Here is a 13,371-nt window from a genome sequence, read left to right as displayed (position 1 = left end):
ACTGTGAAGTAGAGGAGGGATAATGGTATGGGGCTGTTTTTCAGGGTTTGGGCTAGCCCCCTTAGCCAGTGAGGGGAAATCTTAATGATTCAGCATACCAAGAAATTTTGGACAATGCTTTGCTTCTAACTTTGTGGCAGCAGTTTTGTGAATGCCCTTGACTGTGCCCCATTGCCCAAAAGAAGGCCTATAGAAGACATGGTTTGAGGAGTTCAATGTGGAAGAACTTGACTGTCCTGCCCAGAGCCCTGACCTCAACCCCACTGAGCACCTTTGGGATGAAATGGAAAGGAGATTGTTAGCCAGGTCAACATCAGTGCCTGACCTCATAAATGCTCTACAGAATGAATGGGCTCAAATACCCACAAAAAATGCTCCAGAATCTTGTGGAAAGCCTTACAAGAAGAGTGGAGGCTTTTATAGCTGGAAAACAGGGGCCAACTTCATATCAAGGCACTTGTATTTGAGAACAACGTCATTATAGCCCCTGGTGGTGTAATGGTAAGGTGGCTGAGTACTTTTGTCCATAATGTCTCTCAGAATCATGCTGTGAAGTTTGGTACAGACTTTCATGGTCATCGGAGAATTTAGCGGTGATGTTTCAGAACCCATCACCTGTCATTTGATTATCACGTATGCCCCTGGGAGTGAATTGTAGCTTTTCGAGGCTTCTAGTGTAGCTAGCTTTAGTAATGAAAGAAATTCCTTACATTGCCTTAGTTTGCGCTCAAAAGCAATCGAAGAAGCTAGATTATGTGGGCTTTAGAGACACTGCTAAGAGTGTATTTTTGGCTGCACTTGTAGTGTAGATGTCTGGCAGTCAACTTAAGCTAGCAGATACCGAGAGAGGTTTCTGCTCTCTGAGAAATAGACTACACTGCATCTTACGCACTTCCAAATAAACTGTTTTTAGGTTTGACATTTTGTATTGAATGAATAAATGAGATATATGATGTTGCCAAGCTTCATTTGTGCTTGGTTCTTTACACTTGTTAGGTTAAGTTTAGCTAGGCTAAGCAAATGCTAGCTGTAGCGTCATTTTTTTTGTACGAATGTTAATAGTTGACGTGATACGATACGATATGATACATATATTACAATGTAACATGATATGATAGGGTACGATACGATATGATAGTGCAATATGATACGTGCTATAGGATGCTGTATGACAGGATATAACATGAGAAGATCAGATACAATATGCTAGAATACAATAAGATACAATGCTATATGATGCAATATAGTAGGACTTGGTATAATATGATACAATGATAGGATATAGCCACCGTATGCTGATATGATATGATGTGACATGATATGAATAATACGATGTATGTAATGCCATCCGTTGCATTGCTATGCAGTGCTATATTACATGATACAATATGATAGGATCAGATACCATATGATGCTATACAATAAGAAATAATATTGGATACAATGTGATATAATATGATTATGATATAATAGAAAAAAACAATATGATACAGTGCAACATGATCCTATGAGAAACAATGATTGTATTCTATAGACTAAGTACAATATCATACATACAGTGCTATGCAATGTGATGCATACAATGCTATAAGATACGATATGATAGGATACATTATGAAAGGATCTGATATGATACAATATGATATGATACACTATGATATGGTATGATGTGTATGATACTATATGAGAAAAATGACTCACACTTAGCTGCTTCTACAGTTGAATGAATAAAAAGGTCCACATGTAAACAATTTATAATGGGTACATGTCAGCATGAGTATTTCTGATCGCTAGCCTGCTGTGAACAGACAAGCATGCAGAAGTTAGCATTACCACTAAACACATTTGTGCTAAAGTACGGGCCAAAGAGTCTTTTTTTCTTGTCTTAGCGAGTCAAAAACCACAAACCATTCACTAGCTTATGAATGTATATAACATAACATGTAACTAACAAAAACCTGGTTGTATACCAAGTTTGATATATCCCTTTTTATGTAGCCTATTATAATTTATTTTATATGAAAGTGTGAGAGCACACATGGCTATAAATCTACTGGACACTGGCTAAAGGGAAAAAGTATAAAGGCTGAAAGTCATTTGGCAGCATGTTATTCATGCCACATGACAGTAATTCTCCCAACACTGGTTGACTTTGTTACTGTGATGTATTTACCTTGTCTCCAGGATACAATTGTGCAAATACTGGCAGGATCAGAGCATAGGGCGGAGGGTGACCGCCTCGGGAGAAGGTTCAGAGAGTTTTTAGTCAACACCGTTTGCCAGCTAAATCACAGCCCTGTATGGCTGCTGACTGAGTGACGCAGGAACAAGTGTGGGAGAAGGCCAAGGGATGATTCAAACATCTGTTCCCTAGATGGCAGAGTGATATGTGAAGAAGTACCATTGAGAAATTAATGGAGGGTTTCCTTTTAAAGCAGAAGAGGGTGACAAATGTGTGATAGTGGGCTTAAATAGCGGAAGTTGGATGCTTAGATTATAGAGGGGAGCATTATCTCAACGATAAGAGATTTTAATGCCTGGAACTTCCTATCCTTCAATCAGAATAAACCAGTGATCCTCCCTTAAAAAGTGTAGAGTTGTCACAATACCAGACTTAAACTTTGATACGATTCTAGTTAAAATCAAATCATGCCATTACCCTTTGATTATGATAAATAACAACTATTGGCAAACTCCTGGTGATTCTGCACAAAAACAGCTATGTTTCTATACAAGAAAGTATTTTGTAATAACTTTTTTGTGCAGTTTAGACTGTACAGGAGTTTGCTTGCAGTTTTGAGTGGATTCACTCCCCTCCCATGCATCTGTCTAATATAACAGTTTTTTTTTTTTAAGTTTAAGTATTTTTTTATATAACTGATTATCAAAATAAGAGATTGTGCCATTTTAAAACAAATGGTCACGGGAAGTAATGGTGTATTTCCTTTTAAACATAATTTAGTAATTTTGCTGTATCTCATAATCATTCCTGTGTTTCCTTATCCAGGGAGCAGCCGATCTTCAGCGCCCGGGCTCATGTTTTCCAGATCGACCCCGCTACTAAGAGGAACTGGATCCCTGCCAGCAAGCATGCCGTCACCGTGTCCTTCTTCTATGATGCTAACCGCAATGTGTACCGCATCATCAGCGTTGGAGGGACGAAGGTGAGGGTGAGGAAAATAGTGATAGCTGTGATTGCACAATCATGTATTCTTGTTGAGTGGTGGAGGGAAAAGAAATTCTTGATCAGTTTTTTTTTCACTTGCCGTTGAACTGTTGTATAAAGCAACATCACGCTCAAGGTCAAGATGTTGCACTTCTGTAATGTAACATCAGCGCCCGGCCTGTGGCTTCGTGCTCACAGTACGACCAAATCCCAGCATCAACCTCTCTAGTGCGATATTGCTTAAGTATATTGATCAAGCCATGAAAAGGGACCATACTGTCCATATTTTTTATGTAGATCTTCATGTATCAAACAAAACCACAGTGAGAGTCAGTGACATGACAACCAGAGCATGTTTCTCTCAGGCTCGTGGATTTAGATTACGAGGAGGAGACCACATCCATCCCTGGGGAAGGGGGAGGGGGCTCAGGGTCTACTTGATCTCCTCTTAGCACCTCTGGTCTGACCCACATTTCTACATCCCAGAAGGCTGTGCGAGGTGGCAGTTGGTCAGTCAGCAGCCGGAGCCTGCCAGCACTGTGGTGTCTGGCTCCTGACTAATCTTCACTGCTGCTCTTACCGTCCAACGTGTTATGTCAAACATGTCGACGTAGAAACACAGAACTCAGAGTTCATGTAATCGTTTCTTGGTTGGGGAAAAGGTCCAAAAGGTTTCCTGCTAAGCTGCCATCGGCCTGCAATTCTGGGATTTAAATCAGTTGCATTATTTTAAAGCCAGGGGATGACGTAAAAAGGTTTATAAATAGGCCTGGTCTAATATTTTGTTCTCATATTTTCAGGGGAAAGACGTAGTTTTGTCTGAGAGGGGTCACAAACCTTGTGTATGTGCTATGTTTTTGTCTTTACTGATGCCCCAATCTTTGAGAATACAGTGATTGAAATCTGTCTCTGCTCTGATTTTACATTGAACAATAAACAATGGGGATCTTTTTTATTTATTTATATTTCTTTTTTGTAAAGAACATAATCTTCAGACAGAGAAAAAAGCTTTAAAAGGCTGATTGGCAGAAATCAGTGAAAAGTTGATACTTAAAAATATCAAAACGAGCAGCAACGTTCTCAAAAAAAAAATGCAGCATTAAGTTGTTAAAGAGTTGATAAGGTTTATGTGGGCAAAAGTCACTTTAAAGAAATTAGTTATTCAACATCTGAATAATAGATTTTTTACATTCACTGCAGCACTCATCAAATAGATAAAATCCACCAATTTAGCGAAATGTAACTATTTAAACAGAACTTTTAGTTAAAACATGTTGAATTATAATACAACCCCAATTCCAAAAAAGTTGGGGTGCTGTGTAAAATGTAAATAAAACAAGAACACAATTACTTGCTAATCTCATAAACCCATATTTTATCCACAATAGAACAAAACCAACATCACAGATGCTGAAACTGACATTTAAACATTTCATGAAAAACATTAGCTCATTTTGAATTTGATGGCAGCAACACATCTCCAAAAAGAAGGGAAGGGGCAACAAAATGCTGGAAAGTAAGTGATACTAATGAAAAACAGCTGGAGGAGCATTTTGCAAATAATTAGGGGAATTTGCAACAGGTGAATAACAGACAGAGTATAAAAGGAACATTTTAGAGAGGCAGAATCTCTTAGAAGTAAAGATGAACAGAGGTCCACCAATCAACAAAAACTGCATCTAAAATTGTGGGACAGAATTCAGTAAAATGTTCCTTAATGTAAAATTGCAAAGACTGAATATTCCCCTATCTATAGTATATAATATCATCAAAAGATCTAGAGAATCACAGCTGGCTGTGCCTCCAGGAATGTAAGTTTAAGCTTTATCATGCAAAAAAGAAACCTTTTGAGAACAAAAGCTAATTTAAAATGGACTGAGGCGAAATGGAAAGCTGTTCTGTGGCCAGGTAAATCAAAATTTGAAATTTCTTTTGGAAACTGCAGACGCCGTGTCCTGCGAACTAAAGAGGAGAGGGACCATCCAGCTTGTTATCAGCACACAGTCCAAAAGCCTGCATTTCTGATGGTATGGGGTTGCATTAGTGCCTATGGTGTGGGCAGCTTACACGTCAGGAAACGCACTATTAATGCTGAAAAGGATAGAGAGGGTTAAAGCAACATATGATCCTATTCAGACATCTCTTACAGGGAAGACCTTGCACATTTCAGCAAGGCAGTGTTAAACTATGTACTGCATCCATCACAACAGCAAGGCTTTGCAGCAGAAGAGTCAGGGTGCTGAACTGGCCTGCCTACAATCCAGCCCTCTTACCAATAGAAGACATTTCATACATTTAAAAATCTATCAAAGAAGACTCAGGAGTGTTGCGCAGCTAGAATCCTACATAAGACAAGAATGGGACAACATTCCTCTCCCAAAACTCCAGCAACAGGTCTCCTCACTTCCCAGACATATACAGACTGTTGTTAAAAGAAGAGGGGATGCTACATGATGTTAAACATGGCCCTGTCCCTACTTTTTTGAGATGTGTTCCTACCATCAAATTCAAAATGAGCAAATATTTTTTATGAAATGGTAAAATGTCAATTTTCATTATCTATTATGTTGTGTTCTATTGTGAATGAAACATGGGTTTACGAGATGTGCAAATTATTGCACTCTGTTTGATTCACATTTTATACATGTGCCCCAACTTTCTTGGAACTGGGGTTGTATAACAGTACTACTTTTAGATTATTGCGCAAATTTAAGTATGCATGAGAGGAGTTTTTAGCTGGTTATGAAACCGACTTAAATCAGTACTCACAACTTTAAACATTAAGATGAATTTACTGAATGTTATTATTCAGCTTGAAACAAGCTGAAAATATGTTTTTCAACTCTAAAGAATAAAATTATGATGATCTGTCAATCATCAGATTAGACCAGATTCAATTTTTTTATTGTCAATCAAAAAAAAAGAAAATAAAACAGTTTGGCAGCGTAAATTTAGCAGTGAGCGATCAAGCATTAACAACACACACTCAGAAAGACTAAATAGAAACAAATAAATAGATCACACTAAGGGCAGGTGCTATGATAGCAGCCTCCTTCCTGGAGTGCAAACAGTTCAAATTTGGGGTTCAAATCCTCTGCTGTGCAGCTAGCAACCCATACAGTACAGCAGCAAATCAATAGGCTTCCAGCTGTGGCTTAATAGAAGTTCATCAGCAGGTGTTGAGGAAGGTGAACAAATCAATTTTTTTTTTTTTAAGTACGGCAACAATTACTAACGAGGCTGAAATGGGCCTGTACTATGCAGATATGATGTTTTTGAAGAGACAGGAGATGTTTAGAATTGCCTTTACAGCTTCACTCGCTGATGAGTATCCAAGCATGATTGCAATCACATCTCCCATGGCCTGTGCTTGAGTACACATGAATTAGGCCCAAGACCAGCACTTCAGATGGATGCAGGTCCAGTGTGCTGTTCACACTGACCAAATGAACAGGGCTTTGGGGTCAGGTGTACTCATGTTTGGGCCCTAATTTCAAACCACTCTAAAGCTCCTGTGAGGGACTTTTGAATATGTAGATTTGAGAGGGGTCTGGCTGTAGACTGCAGATCTCAGGCACCCCATCTTGTAGACCACTAGTGTGAGACACCGCCTCTGTCAGAATGAAAGTAATTAGATGCAGAAGGTTTTAAAGTTCAGCTTTATTCATAGATAAGTCTGGAAGTTACAAGAAAAAACACACTGCAAACATTACAGTCTAAGTAGCATTTTTATAAATAAAACAGATAAAAGGCCAGAATCCTTCAATTCTGCATAGACCCCGTTTTAGACGTAGTTACGTAAACAGTGACTCGCGTTAGTTTCATCAGCTTTAGCTAAAGTTAACATAGCAACACTAGCTCCGTAGTTTATGCTACTGTATGAGCCAATGTAGCTATATTAGCTCAAGACTTTAGCCATGTGAGCTTAAGCAAATTTAGCTGAAGCTAATGAAGCTATACTAGTTACTTAGGTAATGCAGCTCTGTGAACTTAAGCAAACATAGCATAAGCTAACATAGTTAAAGTAGCTTCATCAGCTTCAGCTATATTAGCTACATAAGCTACATTAACTATGTGAATTATGTTACCTACATAGCCAATGTCGCTAACAAAGCTGTGTAACCTAATCCTTAGCTATGCTAGCTGCGTCGGAGTGTTTTCATGGAGGACAAGCTTTATTGTTGTGAGGAGACTGCTGGCTTTATCAAACTAGTTAGCTATGTAGTCAACGCTTCTACATAAACCAATGTAGCTTAGATAGTTTTAGCAATGTGATCATTTCTCTAGCAGCAAAACAAAGCCCTACACTTACATTTCTAACCATCGCTTGGACCACTGTGTTTGCTGCTACAGAGGAGACTGCCAAACGTATTTTCGTATCATTTTTACAATGCAATGACAATGAATGATTATCTATCTGTCTTTTGCAGAAAAAGCTTAAGCCAACTTAGCTATGTAGATAACATTGCTACGTATCTTACACCGGTAATGTTTGCTTCATAGCTTCATCATTCTTCCTCTTCATTAGTATAGATATCCTTGAGCTTCATAAGCTTTAACTTTTGCTACTCTAGCTACTTAGCTTCATTATCTGTGCAGTTTATGCAGCTAAAGGGGCTATGTTTGCTATGTTATAATGTTTTCATGGAGGATGAGCTTTTTCCTATAATCTTTATTACTTGCCTTATTCAACATTTTCTAATTAGGTTTTCCAGGTCAGATTTTTGGACTGTTAACTTTTGTTATCCTAACCTAAACCCATACCTCAGCCTAATTGAAAGTTTAACCTGTTTTTATTTGTAAAGTTTCGTTTTGTTTTTTCATTCTGACAGAGGCAGCTTTTCGTAGTTGTCTTCAAGGGGGGCCTGCAGAGATCTGCGGTCTGTAGACAGACTGACTTGGTAGATTTTGGCACCACCTTTGGACAAACTGGGATGTTTAAGACTTTCCTGCTCTTGTGCTGCACATGTTTAAAACGCCTTCTCTGACGATCTTTAGCATAGAAATTCTTAAAAGGCTGTATATGCAGCATGCTGTTTATGACCCATTCTGATACATACCCCACAGAAAAACGTGACAAACAGACAAAGTCACACTGAAATAATCATTTAACTCCTTGATGTTATTATTGGCCTTTTCAGTTCTCATAGAGGCACAAGTATAGACTTTAATTTGTTTCATTGCAAGCTAAAAACTCCTGTTAGGAGCTTTAGTCAATTTCAATAATTTTGTCCAGATTCTTGGATAAGCTTCTTAACTACATCTTCCTAAACTCTCTTTAAGTATACTTGCCTTAAGCTTCGATCAGCTCTTATATCTTTGCATTTCCAGGCGATTATCAACTGCACGGTCACTCCCAGCATGACCTTCACCAAGACGTCCCAGAAGTTTGGGCAGTGGGCTGACAGCAGAGCTAACACTGTGTACGGTCTTGGTTTTGCTACAGAGCAACAGCTGCATCAGGTAAAGACACCCAAAGACAACTGAAGTCAAAACGTCAAAAAACATTTTTAATATCTCACCATACTTCTCACCATTTGTCAATTTGAGGAGCCGTCTTAGCTCTGCATCATTTATCACCAGCTGAAACAGTTAATCACTTGTCCTCTTTTGAAAAAGTTTTCAGAGAAGTTTAAGGAGGTGAAAGATGCAGCTCGGCTGGCCCGAGAAAAGTCACAGGACAAAGAACTGGCCAACACAGCGCTCACCATCGCTGCTCCTCAGGTGAGATTCTGAGTAAAATTAATGTGGACATGAAAATGGAGCAAACCTCAGCAGGATCAGGCAGAGAGAGTAGAGAGATTAAAAAAAAAAATCTGTCAGGAATCACAGAGAAAATATCTAGTCATGCATTTTGGGCATTTTAGGAATGAGGATTGACTGAGCACAGGCCAAGGTTAGACGAATGCACCTCTGTGTCTCTGCAGCAGCTCAGCTATTAGACAGGACCGCTGTGATTAAATCAAAGGAGGGATGGAAAGAGAGGAAAGAAAGGCAAAAGAAAGATGAGCTGGGTCACTCGTCTCGGAGGGTAGAGAAGAGGGGAAAAGTAGGACGGTGGTAAAATTATCCTGTGATGCTCAGCAATGAACCACTTCCACATTTTCTCCCCCTCCTATCAAGATGTGTCTGACTTTAACGCTGTAATGATAAAAATGTAGTTAGCGCTGGAATTTTTTGATCAATAAAGATAATTACCAATCAGATACATCTGCTTGGCCATGAGGAACATGCTCATTTCCTTTTTAATTCCACGGCTGAACAGAATCCAAGTGATGTCTCTCACTCCACGCCTTTTATTGATTTATTGAACACATCGGAGGAGCCAAAGCTCTTGAAAATTGCCAACAGCGTCAATTAACTGTTTTTGATTTTTGCTAAGTAGTGCTGTGCTGCATAATTGATCACACAACTTCGTGGGGTATCTTTACAAAAGGTCATAATGTATAAGAAGCATTGTGATGACATGTTTCTTTGTCTGTTTTGTTCCACCTGATGGATTTCCTCTCTAGTTCTCACAGGTGAGTCTTTTGTTTTTCTATTATGTCTGAGAAAAATCCAAGCTTTACTTTGCACCCAAGAAAAGAAACAATCTCAGAGAGCAATTTCTGTGAAAATACACTCTGAAAGTGTTTCATTTCCAAACTGTCTGGGCCCTAAATTTTGAATTTATTTATACCTGCTGAGCTGGGCTGATCGTTTTTATTTTGAAAGACCAAAACAGACACAAACAGTGTGAAAAATATAGCTCACATCATCAGGAGTCTGTCAGTACATTTACATGCATGGGAAAATTGAGCTACAATTATATCTCTTTAGGATATTTAACTGGACAAGTCCTAGTGTTCATGCAGAGCATAGTGACTGAAGCATGTTCACCCAGTGATAGGCCCCCTTTCCGCTCATTACCACAGACCTCTCTGTTGACCCTGCTAACTAGTTAGCAAGCAGCTAACCCGTTATATAAAGAATGGTGAAAACATGGACAACCTTCACTGCTCTGTACATTTTGTACACCTCTAGTTTATGGTGAGGACCAGATAACAACATGACCCAACTGCTGGGCCAAAGCCTGGAACAGAGACTCTGGAGCTCACAGAATGCCTGATCCATCTGGTGCAATTGACATGTAAACGTGCAAGAAAAAACTGATCTCCAACCTTGGACTGGGCAGTGTCCAGTTTTTAATACCATTAGATCTTTCCAAAACAATCCTCTAGTGTATTTTCTCCAGATGTTAAAAACCACGTTATCCAAGAAGCAGTTCCTATTAAGGACATGCCGGCTTGCAAGCAGGAAGTGCTTCTATACACTTTTTACTAAATCATTTATAAAATGCTTTGAGTCTTAAAAAAACAAAACCAAATAAACACATTAACAAACAAAAAAAAAAAAAAAAACATGAGGTTTACTCCAGGGGAGCTAGAAGTGGTTTATAGTTGGAACATTGTTCTCACACTTCATCAAGAGAGAAGAACAGATGGGTCTTTTTTCCCTCTCCCTCTATATAATGGTGTATATGTGCTCTCTTCTCCTTCCCCACTCTGAAATTATTTAAAAAAAAAAAAATCAACAATTTTCAGGTAAGATTTATGCAAAGTTGTGTTCTGTGTGCCTTTAAACAGATAAAGATAGGCAGTAAATAATATTTAATCTCATATTGCACAAGAACTGGGTGCTCTGTCCAGCCGTGAGTTTATTCCACAGGAAGCTTAGGCAAAGTTGCAGTATTTTTTTTGCCTTAAATAACAAGAGGGGTCTAGCTGCAGCCTGTAGCTCTCAGACATCCCCTCTTGCAGACAGTTACTGTGAGATGCTGCATCTGTCAGAACGGAAATACACGCTAAAACTTTAAAAATAAAATCAGATTACACTATTAGTAAGGTTGCCTCCACTTTCCACATACAATGGCTACGTCACAATTTACCAGCCAATCATACTGCAGAGCAAATCTCTCCCTCTAGTCAATAAGAGCAGTTCCACTTGCCTGTGCTCTGGTCTGGCTCCAGCAAGTCTCTGGAGCACCACTCTGCTCAGGTCTATTTTCAGTGCTGGCCACTGCCAAAGCTAAAGCTCACATAGCTTATTAATATCTACCAACGAAGCTATGAAGCTAACGTTAGATACATAGCTACAATGTCTGCATAGCTTACAAAGCTACTGGAAGGGGCTGCATGGCGGCGCAGGGGTTAGCGCTGTTGCCTCATGGCAAGGAGGTCCCTGGTTTGCTTCCTGGTCAGGACCTTTCTGTGCAGAGGTTGTATGTTCTCCCCATGCATGCGTGGGTTCTCTCTGGGTGCTCCGACTTCCTCCCACCACCAAAGACATGCTCGTTAGGTTGATTGATCACTCTAAATTGGCTGTAGGTGTGAATGTGAGCGTGGCCTTGCGGTCTCTGTATGTCAGCCCTGTGACTGACTGGCGACCAGTCCAGAGTGTACCCTGATGGATGTACAGTTAACGGAACTACATACACTACATTTGCTACATTATCTGCATAACTTATGTAGGAACTTTAGCTTAAGCTACATCTGCTAAAGCTCTTGTTGCTAAAGATAACTTAGCTACATTGGCTTACACAATGCTTACTACGTAGCTGCTTGCTATGTTAGCTGAAGCTAAAGTGAGCCACTGTTCACAAATCTACTTATAAAAAAGGGGTCTACACATAATTTAAAGATAAGACCTCTGACCTTTTTCTGTTATATTTTTAAAATGTAATGTGTGCCATGTGGTTGTCTTATCAATGAAACTGCCCAAATTTGTTTATGAATAAAGTTGAATTTAAAAAAATTCTAAAACTGGAAATACATTTCTCCAGCAGTGCAGCACTCCTGTTCTGACAGACATCTTCTCACAGTAGCGGTCTATGGGAGGGGATGTCTGAGATCTCCAGTTTGCAACCAGAGTGTACTGAACATAACTAACAAGTATTGCTTAACTTTAACTACATATCTCATACAGAGGTTTTTAAAAACAGGTGTGCCTGATATTGAAGCTGCAGCACCCAGTTTGCATGGCTATTAACAATAAAGTTTGATCATTTCTCATCACTGATCGACTGCCAGAAAGAAGACTTAAAGTGTTTTTAAACTCGCATTTTTATTGGTCACATTACAGCCAGCGGTGCACGTTTTACTACTTGAATTAGAGAAGATCACAGTCAGGAACCATCCCATGCTGCTCAAGAATGATAGCGCTCTAATAGGGAGTCCTTTTTTTAGATCGGTTTGTTATTTTTTTATTGCATTTTCACACATAAGCAGTGGTGCTGCTGCTGGAAACGGACACTTACTCTTTAGGCATTTATAACAAAGATTACACAGCACTTTTTTCATAACAGTAGTTGAAGCAATGCTATGGCTGTTATAAATACCCTGGGATATTGTGTTGTCCAACCTTACTCCAACTGAATTACCTAGATGTGTTAGTCCAACTTTGAGAAATTGAATTTAATATGATTTCAGTCTATCATGTTTACATGCATTTTAAATGTCCAGTTTTTGTCAAACTAACGTGAAAAAATCAATTTTTTCTGCCTGCATGTAAATGTACTGTAGCAGCAAACAGAAGTTTTTTCTCTGCTACAGTCCTTGATTTGTGTTTTTAATTTTCAAAATAAAACACACATTTCTAAACTCTAAGGAGAGTGGGATTTCCTAGATCTTTTCTGAATAGTTGCTTTTGATGCTGAGTTTAAGTGTGTGTTATCAGGAGAGTCCATTTACTGATGTGTTTCTCAGGACCTCTCTGATGAACTCCAGTCTCCACCTGTGATGTGTGTGAATGGACCAGAAGATAAGCTTTTCCGCAGCCAGAGTGCCGACATCACGCTGTCCTCAGAGAAGGAGCGCATTAAAAAGATGCTCTCTGAAGGGTAAGGCAGTCACACAAACACACATTAACACAATGGAAACTGGAGAGACGGTGAACAAATACTTTTCTTCTCTTTGTGAGTTCAGTCTCACCTTTTGTTCAAACAGATACTGGGATAAGAAAGCCTTTGTGAAATGTGTCTTCAGTGGTGAGGTGAAGAAATAGTTTCTTTATGAACCTTATGTTTAAAATCTCACTCTGGGTTTTTTTTCTGCACAAAAGTTCATACTTGATGACTCCTCTAATCAAGCTGTCAGACCCTACATGTTCATTATGGAAGTGTATGTTTTTACCACCATGCAGAAATACGGACTAGAGTTAGATTAGGT

The 13,371-nt window shown here is 39.1% G+C and overlaps 1 protein-coding gene across 2 annotated transcripts in view; it reads left to right on the top strand.

The window, feature by feature from the left end:
* The window catches only part of LOC121520486 (homer protein homolog 3-like), a 30,954-nt gene that overhangs the window by 4,901 nt on the left and 12,682 nt on the right, over nt 1-13,371 (top strand). Inside the window, exons 3-7 of one of the 2 annotated variants that reach the window (XM_041803959.1) lie at nt 3,008-3,164; nt 8,498-8,629; nt 8,786-8,890; nt 9,679-9,687; nt 12,910-13,043. In XM_041803959.1, the coding sequence (XP_041659893.1) occupies nt 3,008-3,164; nt 8,498-8,629; nt 8,786-8,890; nt 9,679-9,687; nt 12,910-13,043 (537 nt within the window). Of the gene's footprint in view, nt 1-3,007; nt 3,171-8,497; nt 8,630-8,785; nt 8,891-9,678; nt 9,688-12,909; nt 13,044-13,371 lie in introns of both variants that reach the window. The other variant, XM_041803958.1, reaches the window with a different exon arrangement.

The sequence above is a fragment of the Cheilinus undulatus genome, linkage group 13, assembly GCF_018320785.1.
Source record: "Cheilinus undulatus linkage group 13, ASM1832078v1, whole genome shotgun sequence".
Classification (NCBI taxonomy): domain Eukaryota; kingdom Metazoa; phylum Chordata; class Actinopteri; order Labriformes; family Labridae; genus Cheilinus; species Cheilinus undulatus.
The sequence above is the reverse complement of the archived record's forward strand: the minus strand, read 5'-3'. Positions and strand labels throughout refer to the sequence as shown.